The sequence below is a fragment of the Musca domestica genome, unplaced genomic scaffold (genome assembly GCF_030504385.1).
Source record: "Musca domestica strain aabys unplaced genomic scaffold, Musca_domestica.polishedcontigs.V.1.1 9, whole genome shotgun sequence".
NCBI classification, from domain to species: domain Eukaryota; kingdom Metazoa; phylum Arthropoda; class Insecta; order Diptera; family Muscidae; genus Musca; species Musca domestica.
This window is the reverse complement of record NW_026712435.1, coordinates 17235063-17248163: the sequence shown is the minus strand read 5'-3', so window position 1 is coordinate 17248163 and position 13101 is coordinate 17235063. Positions and strand designations below refer to the sequence as shown.

Sequence of the window (13101 nt, the reverse complement as noted above, 5' to 3'; positions counted from 1 at the left end):
GGGACGAGTAAGTCGACTTTTGGCACACACCATAGAATAAGTTTGTCAGTCACAAGCGTGGTACAATAACAAAGGTAAGGTAGAGCAACCAGCTAATTACAATTTTACAAAAAACAAAACTTTGCTGTGAAAAAGATCTGCCAATAGAACTTGAGTCGAACCTGGAGAGTTTCTAGTGTATAATTCGCATATGCTAATTTGCAATAAGTTCGAAATATATACTACTTTCCAGAGAACGGCCCTTGTAAGCCATCATCCCACACCAAATATGCCTGATGAGCCGCTTAACCAACGGCGAAACGCGTCGCATAGTGGTGAGTGTGTGATAGTGTCTATCTGGCTTTCCTTTTCACTGCAAATTTCAGATCATTAAGCTCGTCTCGAAAGAGAAAAACAAACACATAAATCATAAAACATATGATCTTCGCCTTAACAAGGCAAAACTCAATACAATTTTTTCTGTTTGCCCACTTTTGGAAGAAAATTCAGGCATTTCATTCATTTTTTCCGGTGTTTGATGCAATTTTTCAAAGAAATACGTAACAAATTGGGTTGGAAGGGTTGGTTAATTCTATTGTTTTGTCTCTTTCGTCGTGGATTTCGCTAAATGGCCTTATGATTAATTGGAATAAAACTAAAGCTATGCTGTTCAATGATCATGGTAATGGTGGTTCTCTTAATATTACTGTGGGTTCTGTGTTAGTGAAATTTGTTGATGAAATGAAATGTCTTGGTATTATAATTGATCGGAAGTTGGACTTTAAGAGACACATTGATTCCTTGCTTTGTCGCATAAGGTTTCAGCTGCGGAGGCTGTATTGTCTTAATGCTTATTTGCCTTGTCATGTTAGGAAGAGAGTGGTTGTATCCTTGCTGCTATCGCAGGTAAATTATTGTCTAGAGGTAGTCTCCGGTACTACTTCTTCTCAAATGCAACGTATCCGTAGGGCGGTAAATTCGATTGTTCGTTATGTGTATGGCTTGCGTCGTGGTGATCATGTTTCTTGTTTTGTTAATGATCTCCTGGGATTGCCATTTAGCAGCTACGTTGATCTTCGTATTCTTCAATTTCATTACAGTGTTATGTGCAATTTTGACTCGCCTCTTCGTGACAACTTTGTGTTTTGTAGATCATCTCGAAATCCTCAATTGTTGTGTCCAAGGTTTTCGTCCTCCATTGGTGAGAGATCATTTGTGGTTAGGGCGGTGAGATTGTGGAATCAGCTTCCTTTGGCCTTACGTACTTTTGCCCATACCAATTATCTGTTTAGGGTTAAAGTAATTGAATACCTTCGCCTAAATATGTAGGCTATGTTTTTGTAGTGGTTGCGTCGGTTTATTATGGGTTTTTCTTTTTGCTTTTCTTTTTGTTTGGGCTGGGGAGCCACTATATTATCTTCTTAATTTTATTTGTAGGGTATAATGTGAGTTACTATTTATACTCTGTTTTGTGAGTAATAAAATAGTTCTCTCTTATTTTTAGCTCGTTTCTGCTACACTTTTTCACTGCTCTACTAGACTATTGTTTAGTTGGTGATGGTGAATCGAGGTGTAGGGTTCGAGCTTCTTGTGAATTATTAAGATAAATTATAGGTTTAATATGTTATTTGTTAAGTTTGAATTAATCATTGAATTTGTATTATGTTAGGGTATTGTAGATAGATAATATAAGTTATGGGCCCTGTGGGCTTATTTATATTTCTTTGTAAGGTAAATAAATGAAATAAATGAAATGAAATTGTACAATTTTGTTATAAAACTGTATTGCCCTACTATTTTAGAATCAATCTTTTGTAATAACCCCGAAATTCCATTCTTGTTTCGCGGGTTTTTCCCAATATAAGCATTTTGTTAAAAAAATTAAAAATAAACAATGTCTACTGTTGCATATTTAAAAGTCTATTTGACACTTTGAATTTTATAAAGGAATTATTTTTCATTTCATATTTTCATAGAACAAGAATCCAGCCCCAGTACTTGCAAGAATGCACTATTTTGACAATTTTCTTCGATATCGTAAAGGGAAAATCGGTTATAGTAGTAAAAACTTGTACGCTCTTGCAGTTCAGGAACAGAAAAAAAAAATATTGAAATGCCATTATTTTCTTTCATAAACGTGATTTAAACTGTTTCATTATTCAATCCCATAGTCAATCTGGTTAAATTCTATGCACGCTCTACAATAAATTGATCTGTTCTGGAATTGTAATAATGTAAAAGTTTTTACTACGATAAACGATTTGATTGAAAAAATTGATATTGAAAAAATTGCAAAACTAGTAGATTCTTGAAGGTTCTGGAACAGACTATATATTAGTTTCACAATTGTTTTTAAAATAATATAAAAAAAATAAAATGTACATAAATAAACTGAGAAACATTTGTTGAATGTCGTTTTGAATAATTCTGACAGAAAACAAGCATGGTATTGGGGTTGTGTTTTTATAGTATTTATTACAAAACCAGACCTCCTCATTGTTTAATGACATGTAAATGCACCAGCACTTGAACATTATCATGCATGCATTGTCAACATGTCTAAAATATTGAAAACAATTTTTGCGAAACTTAATGGATTTTTAAATGTCTTCTTATGCGAAGCCATTTTTACGTTATAGTATTCTTTTTCCACAATTAAACTAAATTGAGTAAATTTTCATTCATTGAGTATTTGAGTATTTTGATCAGCATTATGTATATATATAAAACAACAATACATCTTTGGATAGTTCAACATCATTATTTTATATTCAAAATTTTGAATTCCAAAAATATTTTTACAATTTAAAGTGTCACCAGATGCGTCAATGCGACTGTAGATTCTTGCAATTGTCGGGACGCCTACGCGACAAAGACAAATTTTGATATCTATTGATTTGTTCCAGTAACTGCAAGAATCTAATACTTTTGCCATTTTCTTCGATATCATAAAGAGAAATCCGTTATCGTAGTAAAAACTTGCACATTCTTGCAGTTCTGGAACAGACCACTTGTAAATGCGGGGTTAATTTCACTTTAAATTGGAACGTTTTTTATTTTTGTTGATACCAAACAGCTGTCATTTTTGGCTACATTTTTTCCACTATATTGTCAGTACTGTCTGTCAGAAACGAGAAGAGTGGTGGAGAAAAAATTGAAATTTTCTTCAGAGGGGGAATTTAACTTGTCTGCTCCTTTTCCTTGAAAAACTAAAGCGATCAATTAAAGTTCATTGAAATGGCTTCCAACGCTAGCAAAGTTCCCTTGTTGCGTGTTATTGCTGTAAGTAACAACTGCCAATGTGGAAATATTGAAATATCGGAAGTTCTGAGTGACAAATCGTGTATAAGCATGGTTACGTAAATAGCCAAAACGTAACCATAAAAGAAAAAACTCTTGGTTTGGATTTTACAACAATTACAATGCCTATTTTTATGTTCCCCACTAGAAACGTGGATACGCCGCTGCCTGTCCCAGACCAGTTGGTGAAGCTGCTGCTGTCCAAACTAAACAACTTGACAACAAAGTTGTTGTAGCCACCGCTGAGGCTCAATTGCCTGTCACTCGTGTTTCCGTGGTTTTCGGGTGAGGCTCTCTAGTTGAAGCGTCAGTATTTAAGAATAAATAATGGTATTATTTTTATTAATTCAGAGCTGGTTCCCGCAATGAAACATATGAGACCCAAGGTGCCACACATTTGTTGCGTGTTGCTGGCGGTTTGACCAATAAGAATTCTACTGGTTTCGCCCTTACCCGCAATATCCAGCAAGTCGGTGGTAACTTGACTGTTACATCTGATCGTGAAGTTGTTGCCTACACTGTCGAAACTACTGCCAACAACGTAGAAGTTGGCTTGCACTACTTGCAAGATGTTATTCAACCCGCTTTCAAACCATGGGAATTGTCTGACAGCGTACCATTCATTAAAAATCAAGTTGCAACTGTCCCACCACAGGTAAGAATATTTTGAAGTGTACTTTGAGATGGGATTTAAGTGAAGTTGTGATTTTACCGAAAAATTTCTTCGTCTCAGGTCCAAGCTGTTGAATTGTTGCACAAAGCTGCTTTCCGTACTGGCTTGGGCAACTCAGTGTACATCCCCAAGTTCCAAATTGGCAAATTGTCCAGCGAAACTATGTTGCATTATGTTGCTAACAACTTCACTGCTGGTCGTTGTGCTGTTGTAGGTGTGGGTGTAGACCACAATGCTTTGGTTGGATTTGCCCAAAGTTTGGAATTGCCCACTGGTGGCAAATCAAGCTCTGGTGCCAACTATTATGGTGGTGATGCCCGCAAGGATACCCCCGGCAATGTAGCTCATGTCGCTGTTGCTGGTCAAGGTGGTGCTGTAAGCAATCCCAAAGAAGCTTTGGCTTTCGCCGTTTTGCAGTTTGCCATTGGCAGTGGCCCAGCTACAAAACGTGGTGCCGTTAATGGACCATTCGGCAAGGCTCTTTCCTCAGCAGTAGGTGATGCCAAGGCTTGCTTCTCTGCTTTGAATGCCAGCTACTCTGATGCCGGTCTCTTCGGTTTCGTCGTCTCTACCGATGCCCAAAATGTTGGCAAAGCTGTTGATGCTCTCGCTCGTACTCTCAAGTCTGGCACAGTGTCCTCCGATGATGTGAACCGCGGCAAAGCCTTGCTTAAGGCTGCTGTTTTGGAGGCTTATGCCACCGATAGTTCGTTAGTAGCTGAAATGGGCTTGCAAGCTGTCCTCACAAAGGGTGTCCAGAGCGCCGATGCTCTCGTTGCTGCCATTGATGGTGTTTCCCAACAAGATGTTCAAGCTGCTGCCAAGAAGGCTGGTTCCTCCAAATTGTCTGTGGGCGCTGTCGGTAATTTGGCCAATGTCCCATATGCCTCTGATTTAGCTTAAATTTAGAAAACACGCATCTTTTTCATAATACATAAACTTATTGTTAATACCAAACAAATATAAAACAAAGGTTGAAGGGGCCGAAAGAAAATGCAATAAACAAAAACAATTTGAAAATGCTGTAATTTGTAAAAGTCACTTACATTCACATAGAACCCCTCAATACTATTTAGTGAAGTTTGAAAACGATCGATTTAGTGATAAACGGAAGATAATGATTGAAAGATTAAATGTTCTTTAGAGAACGAACCCAAATAAAATAAATATTACAACACAAACGAAGAAAATTGTTATTTTTTCTAAGAAGGCATATGATTATGTGAATTGCGGTGAAGTTTTATCAAAAACTCCCTTCGTAAGAGTTGATTTCTAAATACTACAATTAGCATATTTTGGGACGATCAGTGAGACAGTCGGCAGAGACCCTAAAGGTAATTTCCAAGCCACATCACCTTAAACTCTTCTGTAGCAATGTTATATCCGTTGCAATCTTATTCGAAAGATTCAAAGACACATCCAATACATTTCAAAATTTGGAGTTAAAGCTAGAGGCAGATTAGCAAAAATACCTAGACGCGTCCATTTGAAATTTTATATGTCATAAAAATACCTACCTACCTGTATAACCAAAGAAAACATTTTGATGGTTATATATTTAGTAAGAGTGTATTTTGATCAGCATTATGTATATATATAAAACAACAATACATCTTCTTTGGATAGTTCAACATCATTATTTTATAAAAAAAAAAATATTGTTATACAGACATTACGAATACGCTTAGATCTAAGTTATATTATTTTACCACAAGGCAACAATAACTATGGCTACAAACAGAACTATAATAACGACCCAATAACCTGCAAAGAATTAACTAATTAGAAAGATTATTACACATGTCTGTGCACGTCTTACCACAAGTGTTGCTATCACTTCGATTTATTAATGATATGCTTCGCGTCTCTCTATTAACACCAGTATCGACTCGTTCAATGGTATTGGCCAAATTGTCCAAAATGTCTGCAATTAAAATAGGAACATTTGTTAATAATCGAATTGCTATTCGTGCAAGAGGCTTCCTACCATTTTGGTCTTCAACTTCTTGGCCCAGCTGTGTGGCTAATGCTCTCTGGCGTGCTAAGGTCTGTGATAGAGTTTCTAAACCTTGATTTTGTTGTTCCATCATATCTATTTGCGCCTGCTTCAATCGTTCAACATCGATTATGGCTGCTGAATCTTCGTCGGCAGTGTCGGCCACATCTCTAGTAGCAGATGTTGACGGCCAATTGCTTTCCAACAATGCGGCACGATCATTTCGTGTGGTATTAGTGTATTTATTTTGCAAAATCTGACGTTGGGATTGTAACGCGTCCAATAGGCGCTGTCGTCGTTCGATTTCTTCAAATGTTCTGTAAATTATTTTTTTAACGTTACGAGTTTTTTTTTCTATAAAGAAGTCATTATACCATATGCCTAGAGAGGGTATGTATCATTTGATACGTCCAAAACGTGCCTTGTCGAAATAACGGTTTTAGACCCTAGGTCTCTTTGGACCAAATCCGTTTCAGGACATTTGGAGTCGATTTAGCTATGTCCGTCTGTCCGTCTATTGTATTTTGAGCTGTAACCCCCTTCGGTTCTAAAATATTTAGAAACAGTTTCCAAGAAATTTATTGCAATTTGTCGTTTTATGTCCTAAAGAAATATACACCTGTCAATGTTTCATGTTTATGATCGATTTTTAACGAATAAAATCATTATTCAGATGGAGGTGGGATATATGTGCATCTTTCACTCAGCATTTCAAAGGTTTCATATCCTATTTTAAATTAACCTACGCCGAAACTACCGATTCTAAATAAGTTGAATACTCTGGCAATATCTTCCTGCTTACCTGAACGTAGTTCAATATCATAAAATCTTAATTTTTTTTTACTCGGCAAGCGGAATGTCTTAAGATTGGACGCATTATTTTTGGCACCTTCTTGTTTTCATCATGTGCCAATAAAAACATTATAAAATCTTTGATTTTTGAATAAAAAAACTTTTTCTTTGCCATCTATAGTTGTAGTATAGACGTAATGTATTCGTCCAAAAATAGTGGTTTGCTAATTTACATTGATATCAATTCAATGGGAGGTATCCACATAGACACCGTGGGCATTCTTCTCTCCTACTTACATGGTTTTATTTTTTGACGCCCCATTCAGTTCATATTTCAATTGCTGCAATTCTCGGTCGAATTGTTTAATACCCACTTGTATGGATAGTGTCAAGCGATTATAATCTGGCGAAGATTGAATTTTGCCATCCCTCTCATTGAGCTGCGACAGCAAAGTGTGATTTAATCGGGAACAAGATTCATATTCCGTTAACCTATCAATAGGATTTTGGTGAGGAATTATGGTTCATACGTAAAAAAAGAGACAATTACCATGAATCAACATCAACCAGAGCCATTTGTTATCAATTATGACAATGGAAACCCACAAACAATCACAGACGGACGGGATGAATAAGAAAACGAATATGTCACATCTCGATATGGCATCTCTAAAACGAAGACAAATAAAAATCGAGAAATCAAAACAAACAGCAAAGGATAGGGATACGTAAATCGAAATCCAAATTGAACCGATCCCAAACGGGACTTAAACTACGTTTACACGTAGTACAATATCAAGCGTTTAAAGCACTGAGGGCTGAGCATATTAAATATTTCCACACAGATAAAAAATAATGTTGTCGGACACATAAATTGTTTTTTGTTATTACAAGTTTCATTTAAATATGAACTGTCCGATTAGTAAAAAGTCAGACCTTCTTCCCTTTATGTTTTAACGTAAAGTTTACTGAATACATGTGGCCATATTTTATATTGATAATATGGCAATACCATCAAAATATATTCAAATAAAAATGGATAACGCAAATCGTTTATTTTATATTGAAGAACTAAATTAAAGATTTCCTTCACGAAATTAATTACAAATGCACTTTGTTTATTAATATTAATTTAAAATAAAGATGCCACTGTGAACAAATACAGTGAGTTACTGTTGTATTTACATAAAGTTTGTCATATCTCTGAATAAATGCATTTATTTTAACAGAAAAATGTAATTATACCAAATTAAAAAGCATCAGTCGGTTTTGCCGACAGATGTTCACTCTGAGCCAATTTTCTATTTAAATATATTATAACTTCTGTTGACCCTCTATGGAGTAGGTTCAGAAGGAATGCCTCAATATTGTCCATTGGGTCGATATTGTCGAATCTAAATAAATATGATATAAATGTTGCGATGTGCCTGCTTCCTTCACTTGATATGAGACCGAAGTATTCCATTTTCATACCTTATCTCATGATACAATGAAATAAAGGTATCCTTATTTCAAATTAAAATTCCCAGCTCTGCATTTTCTGTAATTTAACTGCTCAGATTTCAATGCATTAAAACAGTTCCCATTTTTGATTTACATGACTTCACCTTCTTAGTTCTACCATGCTTCATCTAATACAGATAAAAATATTGGTATGAGCAAAATTACAAGAAAATCAAATATTTATATCCAATTTTATGCGAAATCATAAATTCCGATAAATTCCATATTCATCTCAGGTTCCACGTTGGGGAAATATTTAGATAGGGCAATATGTAAAGAATCGCTGAATTGTTTCGCAAGTTATGACAGATAAAATAATTGAAAATCGTGACCCTATGTTGGTGAGATACCAGAAGCGGTTCTCAGTTAGATTTTGTGTTAGCAAAAATGTTTGTATGTGTGAAATTTGAAGAGATTTGGATGCTTATTTCGTTTTCTTTGAGCGTTTTTATAACAGATCTTGTGTTGATGGAAATATTGAGTGTACCAAGTCTGAATGAAATCGGATATTGATTTCGCATTTTATGAGCTTCATGGATATTCAAGATGTTGACTCTTTGTGGGGGGGTTATCAGAAGGAGTGGACCGATATATCCCATCTTCACACCAGACCTTGGATTAATAAAAATATTGTCATATGTGTCATTTGTAGAGAATAGGACTGTTACAGTTATATATTTTTCAAAGAGTTATAATTATTCAAAGTTTTGACACTTTGTGGGGGAAGTACTTGATGGAGTTGACCAATATAGTCTATTTTCGCACCTTAGCACGGATGCAAATATTTGGATTTGCAAAGTTAGAGCAATATCGGATTATTCTTTCCCATTCTGTGCAGGAAAACATCTTTTTTTGAAAACAACGACCTTTTGTGGGAGAGGTACCAAAAGGAGTGACCGATATTGCCCGTCTTTCAACTTGATCTAAGTTTGACAATAATATTACGATTTACCAAGTTTGGATCAAATCGGATACTTCCTTCGAGAATTATCATGCGCACCAGGTAGTAAGACAATCCGACAGACGAACATCGCTAGATCGACTCCAAATGTCCTAAAACGGATTTGGTCTAGAGAGACCTAGGCTCTAAAACCGTTATTTCGATGAGGCACGTTTTGGCCGTAGCAAATAATATATACCATCTCTAGCCATATGGCAGAGGGTAAAATCAAATGATATATACCCTCTCTAGCCATATGGCTGAGGGTTTAAAACCCCTATAATGGAAAACTCTATCTTTTACTTTTTCTAAAGTAAGGAATAATTAAGGCGTGAGTACATAAGCATGAAGTTTTCGCATGGCATATTTTGTGATATATCATAAAGGAATGCCAGAGCCGCACTATAATTCTGCCGTCGTTTTCCTTTACAATTTGCTTATGTACCCTCATCGATAGAAGAATTAAGAAGGTAAAGTCATTTCAAATTAGCCAACTCTGCATTTTCTGTAATTTACCTTGTCACATTTCACTACTTAAAAACTGGTTCCCATCTCCGATTTGTGTATGTACAATGAATTTATAAACACAAATTTTGACAATGAGATGTTGTCAAATGAATAATTTTGAAAAAATTGTAAACATATGATTGCATGACATTGCCTCCTTCATTCTACCGTGCCCTCACCTTTAAGCTGCAAGTACATAAAAAGCTTGAAGTCATGGCTAGGCATATTTTGTGACATTTCACAAAGGGAGTACAGAGTCACACTAAAATCCTGCCGTCGTTGTCCATTATAACTTGACATTAATATGCCTAGCCTTGACTTCAAGCTTTTTATGTACTTGCACCCTTAAGCTGGAAATACATAAAGAGCATATTTCGTTGGCTTAAGTCACCGGCTGGCTTCTTCGTAGATGAACAAAAGAGTTTTAGGTTGACGTAGTTCGATTTTGGGTCTAGGCTCCTTTGTTCATTTCCAGCCTAAGGCTGGAAATACATAAAGAGCATATTTGGCTGGCTTAAGTCATCGGCTGGCTTCTTCAGAAATGAACAAAGGAGCCTAGGGCCAAAATCGAACTAGGCCACCCTAAAACTCCTTTGTTTATTTACGAAGATGCCAGCCGATGACTTAAGCCAGCCAAATATGCGTTTTATGTTTTTTTTAGCCTTAAGGGCTAAGTACATAAGAAGCTTGAAGTCATGGCTAGGCATATTTTGTGACATTTCACAAAGGGATTACAGAGCCGCACTAAAATCCAGCCGTCGTTTTCCATTATAATTTGACATTAATATGCCTAGCCATGACTTCAAGCTTCTTATGTACTTAGCCCTTTAGTCTTCAATAATTTAAATGCTCTACAAAGCTTCGTAAAACTCCAGAAAAACAGCCCTGAGACTATGCCCGCTTCCTGTCAGACTCATTCAAAATTATATACAACAATTTGTTTTAATTTTTTTTGATATATTTAATTTATAAAATGAGTTAAGTAGCGGGAAAAGTTAATGAAATGTCTGGATTTTCTATCAAAAATATGATCCAAACTATTCAATCTTTCAATTTCATGGCTAAACTGGTTAATAGATTTAATGCGAGAGCCGCAATGTACGTGCCCTCCAATCATTGGTTTTGAAAATATTTTTTTTCATTTTCAAAACAATAAATACATACACAAAATCGGCTGAAGTCGGGCACACTTACAAAAAAATTGTAATCAGCTGGTAGATCTACCTTATCTTTTTATTGTACCATGTACAAAGCAATACACCAGTTATCAGCATTAAAGCCTATATGTTAGGCTGCTTACAACATGCATACAACCATGATACAATGAATTCAAGGTAGGGCAGAACTACCATATGATTTCAATTTTTTTATTTTCTTGGCTTAATATATCATCTTTATTTGTTTATGTATGTGTTTTCTTTTCAATAACAAAAAATTGTTCAGAAAATATTCAAATTCTGGTGTTTTCAAAATGTTTATTTCAATGTATGCATCTACAAAATCTAGAGTTTTTGTAGCGAAATAATCCTTTAGAGATATATAGTACATGATTTTGAAGAGAAGTTTTGACCTTTCATTCAGCTATCGCGTTTTTCAATCATTTATTCAAAATAAATGCAACAAGTTGTTTGATTTTTTATTGTTTTGATACTAATTCTGACATTACAAGCCAAAGAGGTAGTCCTCTATACTTGCAATTTTTTCAAAGTTGACCTACCTTCTCTTCATTGTACCATGCATACAACCATGGTCAACCCAAAACTCCATGCATACAACCATGGTACAATGAAGAGAAGGTAGGCCAACTTTGAAAAAATTGCAAGTATAGAGGACTACCTCTTTGGCTTGTAATGTCAGAATTAGTATCAAAACAATAAAAAATCAAACAACTTGTTGCATTTATTTTGAATAAATAATTGAAAAACGCGATAACTGAATGAAAGGTCAACACTTCTTTTCAAAATGATGTACTATATATCTCTAAAGGATTATTTCGCTACAAAAACTCTAGATTTTGTCGCTGCATACGTTGTAAAAAACCTTTTAAAAACACCCGAATTTGAATGTTTTCTGAACAATTTTTTTGTTATTGAAAAGAAAACACATACATAAACAAATAAAGATGACATATTAAGCCAAGAAAATAAAAAAATTAAAATCATATGGTATCATACCCTACCTTGATATCATTGTACCATGCATACAACCAGTCGCTACTCAACCCTTGTTGATGCTACTCTGCCTTTTCTATTCTATTCGTTTTTTTTCGCAATTTTTCTTTTGAACAACAATAAATAAATAAATTGCGGTTTATGTTGTTCGCATTTTTGTTACTAAAAAAGGGAATATTACATTATTTTGTTTTAATTATGGACGGAGAACCGCCCCCACCCCCTAAACCACCAAATCCCTGCTGGGATCCAAACAAAAGACGAGCTGACACCCTATAAATTAAAAATAAAGCATTTATTAAAAATAATGGCCAGCCCATTAAAAACAACAGCTATCTTCAAGTGTTTAATGACAATGAAGATTATGTTAATAACATCCAACACAATTTCAGTGCACTTACCGCCAATGTTTTGTACCCAAAAAAATCATCCTGGGCCATTCTATGTGCTGGTTAAGACTCAGATAAGCACCAGAAGAAAAATTGTGAGTTGCATCTGTATGCAAAGCTGCACAACATAAACATCGCTAATAACTGCATCTGTAAAAACATAGGTTACAACATGGTACAATGAAGAGAAGGTAGGTCAACTTTGAAAAAATTGCAAGTATAGAGGTCTACCTGTTTGGCTCATTTGGCAATGTCAGAATTAGTATCAAAACAATAAAAAAATCAAACAACTTGTTGCATTTATTTTGAATAAATAATTGAAAACCGCAAAAGCTGAATTAAAGGTCAACACATCTTTTCAAAACCAGGTTCTATATATCTCTTAAGGATCATTTCCCTACAAAAACTCTAGATTTTGTCAATGCATACGATGAAATAAACATTTTGAAAACATCCGAATTTGAATGTTTTCTGAACAATTTTTTGTTATTGAAAAGAAAACGCAACAAGAACTTGGTTTAAAAGCGGAAATATCTGACGGTTTTTACAACGTTTTTATAATTTTAAAAACGTCCCAATATCAATTGATGCAAACACCATCAGAGTGTCAATTCACCGTAATAATCCCATTGATGTCACTTCAATTTACCGCTTTACAAGAAAAGTGGAAATAACAAAATTATACCGACTGAAACGGTTAAAATTGGAATAATTTACGATGGAGTTCCTCAATTCATATTCATGTGTGGAACCAGAATAACACCGGATCTTTACATACCCCCAGATCGACAGTGCTTGAATTGTGGCCGTCTAGGCCATATTGCTTCTTGATTCCGCTCCGATAAGAGATG

The 13101-nt window shown here is 35.2% G+C and overlaps 2 protein-coding genes across 2 annotated transcripts; one reads left to right on the top strand and one right to left on the bottom strand.

The window, feature by feature from the left end:
- Positions 1-3076: 3076 nt before the first annotated feature.
- On the top strand, positions 3077-5142 carry LOC101898419 (cytochrome b-c1 complex subunit 2, mitochondrial). Its single transcript, XM_005178826.4, has 4 exons — positions 3077-3261; positions 3428-3564; positions 3631-3934; positions 4013-5142. The coding sequence occupies exons 1-4, from the start codon at positions 3217-3219 to the stop codon at positions 4853-4855; spliced, it is 1329 nt and encodes a 442-aa protein (XP_005178883.1). The 5' UTR covers positions 3077-3216; the 3' UTR covers positions 4856-5142.
- A 460-nt stretch (positions 5143-5602) lies between these two features.
- LOC101898247 (syntaxin-8) lies at positions 5603-7443 on the bottom strand. Its single transcript, XM_005178825.4, has 5 exons — positions 7291-7443; positions 7038-7232; positions 5940-6265; positions 5772-5876; positions 5603-5716 (listed from the first exon to the last, which is right to left on the bottom strand). The coding sequence occupies exons 1-5, from the start codon at positions 7314-7316 to the stop codon at positions 5658-5660; spliced, it is 711 nt and encodes a 236-aa protein (XP_005178882.1). The 5' UTR covers positions 7317-7443; the 3' UTR covers positions 5603-5657.
- Positions 7444-13101: the final 5658 nt, after the last annotated feature.